Genomic DNA, 5,123 nt, shown 5'->3' on the forward strand with positions numbered 1-5,123 from the left:
ACTATCATTGGCTGCTACTTCTAAATGTAGATTGACTCATTGTTATTAATTAATAAAAATCAAGCCACCTAAAATTACACACTAGTGATGTAAAAAACAGACTTTTAACTCCTACTATATACCTTTGGATTAATATTGGCCACATAACATATTTCTTTACCTTCAAACAAACTATTAAAGCCTATTGTTTTTTTATTAATTTTATATTTTTTTAAATTACATTTCTCAGTGTACATTAACCAGAAGCTTTTAGTTTAACTGTTTTCTTAATTAATTTAATTAATTGTTTTTAATAAATTTTATTAATGGTTTTTTATTAATTTTATATTTTTAAAATTACATTTCCCACTTTACATTATTATAAGATTTATTTATTTTTTAAGAAAATATCTTAGTTTAACTTAATTTTATTGTTTAAAAGGGAATGAAAGTTGACCACACTCCCTCGTAATAGACAACGCGGCCTCTCACTGCAATAACCGTACGTATTAAAACTTGAAAATCAAAATCAGATGAACAGTGAGCGGACAATGTTTTCCATGAGAATGGCTGACAAATACACAAGAACCCAAATTCTTAGTGTCATTCAATTAACAAATTAATTATGAAGGAGCTGGTTATCGCAGGGAAAATTTGACATTGTGATTAGTATCCAGCCATTTGTCATTGTGATTACTGTAGCGGAAATCCATCCATTTGTAAATCTAAATCGCATCGTCTTAACTTTACTGAAACAACATCCCGCAATTTATAAATCTGTAATTCCCTAACAGCCTAGATTTACATTTTTGATGATTTGTTAGGGTTCCAATGGATGCGCCAATATTTGAGATCCAGTGTTAGTTTTGCAATTTTTATCATCCAAATGCTGATCACGATTTCATTAACACATAACCCCATCCTCGTTCATTAATACGTTATTGCATTTCACATTTGGCTGGACTGATCCACTGTGTTCTATTCTACATGAAAATCTTCAAATAGGATGCGATCCACATTCAAACTATGAACAAAACCCTAAATTATAACCGTGCAGATCCGAGTTTGACGCTGAAGGAAATAAAGAATAATAATTCTATATTAAAAAAATTATCATATTCAGAAATTATACAATAAGGAATGCCCAACGAATATGGGGTTTATCCACTCTATATGAAACAGAAAAAAGAATATTGCGCCCAAATAAAAAATAACCATCAGCAGCCGTATTTCGAAATGACATGAATGAATCCCATCACCATACATCTGTACCTAATCCACCCCACTTCGTTTCACATCATATCTGTTTCACATGGAGATGATAATGCATGGAGGCAGGTTAAAGAAGCAAGGTGGCCGCTCCGAGCAAGGCGGCACCATAGATACCCATCTTCTCCAAACTGGCGGTAGAAACAGCGCCACTGCTGGCGTCCGGTGGCGAAGCGGTGTCGGGGCCTTGAGGCAAAGGGCTAGATGCTAGAGTTTGAGAAGTGGGAGAGGAGGCTGAGCTTGGCGGGATGGCCGCTTTAGAAGGAGCAGAGGCGGGAGAAGAAACAGGGGAAATCGCAGGAGATGGCGAAGCCGGCGATGGCGATGCTGGGGATTGAACCGGCGACGCCTTGGGAGCTGCTGCAATGGGGGACGGAGCTGGTGCCCGTGCGGTAGAGGCTGAGCTTATCAATCCCAGCACCAAAAGAAAGCAGAGAAGCGTATTGAATCCACCCATATTTTCAAGAGTAACTGTTCTCAAAAATACTAGTGCAAATTTGTGTCACAGAAAGTGTATGGAGCCGATCTGTTGCCTTCCTCAGAAATGAAGTGAAGAGGTTTGTCGAAAAAGATAATTGAGAGAGAGTTGTTGTGAAGAAGAGGGGAGAGCATGATATAATATATATAGGTATTGCCGCGAGGTCCGCTTCCGGGAATGAGGGATTCGATTTTCTTATTCAACACGGTATTTCGTGTAATGAGAAGAAGGAAACACCGACCAGTTCATCCGCGTACCTAAATTTGTTGGCACCGACCAGTTCATCCGCGTACCTAAATTTGTTGGCACCGACCAGTTCATCTAAGCGTACAACTGTACATTGACAGCGTTATTTGGTCATGACGCCTTAACAAAGCCTGTAATTAGGACGTGATAAATGCCACTATTGTTCTTATTGAAAGTGGTGCTACTTTTTCCAAAAGGAACGCGAGCAGATCGTATGAGCCCGGCTTCCGGGAAGCATCCATCGTGTTACAATAGATGATTGGGATTCCCAGAATCTCCTAAAGTTGGTCAGATTTCGGATTCAATTTTTACTTAAAAGTCACCGCCACCAGGTATAAATTTAAATATAGTCTAAGGAGGGATAAATTTAACCAAGTTACGATTTTATTTTGAAAATAGTGGATTTTTTTTTCAAAAATTTGGGAGAAATTTTTGGAAAATGTGGGCTAAAGCTGTGGAGCTTTAAGATTTTAGGTGTTTAAGGCTTTTTTGATGGTGCTAAATCTATTTCTACCATAAAAAAAATTGAGTTAAACACACTTATGATTAAGTTCTAGGGCGAGGATGGATGCACTTTCTAAATATTTTTCTCATAAACTCAATCCCTGTCCTCTAATTGAACCAAAGATTGCGCGAGGATCAAGTTTCCAAGAGGCTTGATCAATTTTTCATGGATGAAATTACATTGCAATATTTTTCTCTTATTCATCAATTGGTGGGTACTCAAGGACTTTGTAATCATTGTCGTAGTCTAACGAGACTGCGTTTTTGCCTTGAAAGTTATGGAAATTTCGACCATATTTTGAAAAAATGTAGGGGATTTTGTAAATCCAAGTTATAGCTCTCAAACTTCAAGATTTTAGGTGTCCCAAAAGTTTTGGATGGTGCTGAATTCGTGCAAGAGCATCAAATGAGATAAGTTACCTTTGAGCTGTCAAAATTATTTACTAAAGACGGTTGGACCTCTTAAATATTATTATTTATTATTTGTTTGTAAAAGTTATTGGAGTGCTCAGATTAGGAGTGAAGTGATAGAGTTTGTTAGGTTAGGTGTGTGTTAGGCCAACTAAATAGGGATTAGGTTGTTTATGAAATTCAAACTTGGAGAGTAGCATTAAAATAGAGAAAAACTCATATTTTTTAGAAGCGGAATGTAGATCAGGTTAGCAAGGGCTAAGACAATTTTCTATGTAGTGATTTTTCTTTTCATAATTGATTTAATGGAGTTTCATGGTGTATTTGGTATCATCTTATGTTAAGAAATTGTTTGCTTCAATTGATGAAAAATCATTGTGTTGTAGTTTAATGGTGGAATATTGTAGATTGATATCGAGTAAATTGTGTATTGTTGAGAATTTTGCATCCAAAAGAGATTGATCTATAGATTTTCTCAGTGTTGTGAGTATTTTATCATAATTTCATGTTTTTTCAATCATAGATCTAAAGAATTCTTGAATTTCTATGTTTTTCCTTGCTTGAAATCGCTCCGAGAAAACAAAACCCTGAGTCAGAGAAGGGTTGTGCTGTGGGTTGTGCTTGAAATAGAAAGGTCGCGCTACGAGTAAAAGGGTCGCGCATCAGACATAAAGGTTGCACCATGGGTCATTCTTGGAGAAAAATGGTCGCGTATGTGACAGAAAGGTTGTGTCGTGGGTTGCGCCTGCAACAGAAGGGTTGCGCCTGAGATAGAAAGGTCACGCTAGCCTACAGAAGGGATGCACAAGCTTGTAGAATGGTTGCGTCGGTTCATAATTATGTTTTTAAGCAACTTTTAGGAGTTCATTTCGAACTTTGATTCTTGGGTCAAATAGCCCCATGTGTCTACATTCTGTTGAGTCATCAAACTCGACAAAATACCGCTTGAAAAATTGAATTTGCCAACCTTACTCAGAAGCGCTATGGTTGGTAAAGAAGTTTTTGGTGACAGAAGTTTTGGGAATAGAGCATTGGCGGTTTAGGCTGCCATCACGAATCCATTTCCATCATCAAAAACATGATTCAAACACTGCCTCTACAAGATTTTTGAAATTTTTTTGCTCGGATTCCAGCCAGTTTTGACCATCTGGGCAATTCTTCTGCCTCCGTAGACGACTCCTTTTAAATTGAATTCTCATTGGTTAAATGATGAGGCTTTTCAAAGGATAGTTAAGCACAATTGGAGTCCTTATAGTTGTATAGGTGTACATGTTGTAGGACAATTTTCCCGCAAACTTAAACATATCGAAGGCGTGGTTAAAGATTGGGTGGTGTGTATTAGAATAAGGGAGGAAGAAGATCTATTCGAGGTTGAAAAGAAGATCAAGCTTTTTTCTGAGTTGGGGGTTGAAGGTTTTCAATCATAGGAGTCACATTATTCTTATCACAAACTTGTGTCCAGGTAGAAGGATATCTTAGTGTAGAAGGACGAGATGTGGAGGCTCCAAAGTAGGGCCATTTGGTTGGACAATGGCAATGAAAACACAAAATTTTTCCATGCCATGCTAATGGTAGGGAATTACAAAGCACTCTCGCGGGGATGCTGGGTGAGGAGGGGTGTGAGGTATTGAATTTTGACGGGCTTACTAATATGGGGATGAATCATTTCAGGGGTATCTTTCAAGAGACCCAAGGGATTAACATTGTTGAGATTATTAGGGTGGCACAATTATTTCCAAGCTTTGTGGATGTTGGTTAAAACCCTGATGGTGAATGTATCAGAAGTTGAGCTTAAAGAGATCCTTTCTAGCTTCCGGGAAGACAAGAGTTCAAGTTCGGATGGTTGGGATGCTAATTCTTTACTTCTTTATTTGATTTTATTGTGTCTGACCTTCTCATGGTTGTGAATGAGACTCGACAGGATGGGCAGATCCTCTCCACTTTTAACTGGACTTTTATTGCCCTCATTCCAAAGGTTGAAAATCCTGCATCTTTTGAGGATTTCGAGCCCATATCCCTTTGTAAATTTGTGTTTATAAAGTCATCTCAAAGGCCATTTCCCGAAGGATCAAGCCTATCCTCTCGAAGTTTATATCTCAAGAAAAATTCAGGTTTTTGGAAGGGTGTCAAATTCATGAGGCCATTGGAGTGGTGAGGGAGGGATTGCATAGTATAAAGTTGTTGAAATTGAAGGGTGTGGTTTTTAAGATTTATTTTTCTAAAGCAGATGACAGAG

At 37.8% G+C, this 5,123-nt stretch overlaps 1 protein-coding gene across 1 annotated transcript; it reads right to left on the bottom strand.

Moving 5' to 3' along the window:
• Positions 1 to 1,060: 1,060 nt before the first annotated feature.
• On the bottom strand, positions 1,061 to 1,823 carry LOC149266770 (uncharacterized). Its single transcript, XM_089397401.1, has one exon. It carries the CDS (start codon positions 1,703 to 1,705, stop codon positions 1,319 to 1,321), a length of 387 nt encoding a protein of 128 aa, XP_089253527.1. The 5' UTR covers positions 1,706 to 1,823; the 3' UTR covers positions 1,061 to 1,318.
• Between the last annotated feature and the right edge of the window lie 3,300 nt (positions 1,824 to 5,123).

Source organism: Pinus tabuliformis, chromosome 6 (assembly GCF_031772625.1).
Source record: "Pinus tabuliformis cultivar Carrire ecotype Pingquan chromosome 6, CPIR1, whole genome shotgun sequence".
In the NCBI taxonomy this organism is placed as follows: Eukaryota; Viridiplantae; Streptophyta; class Pinopsida; order Pinales; family Pinaceae; genus Pinus; species Pinus tabuliformis.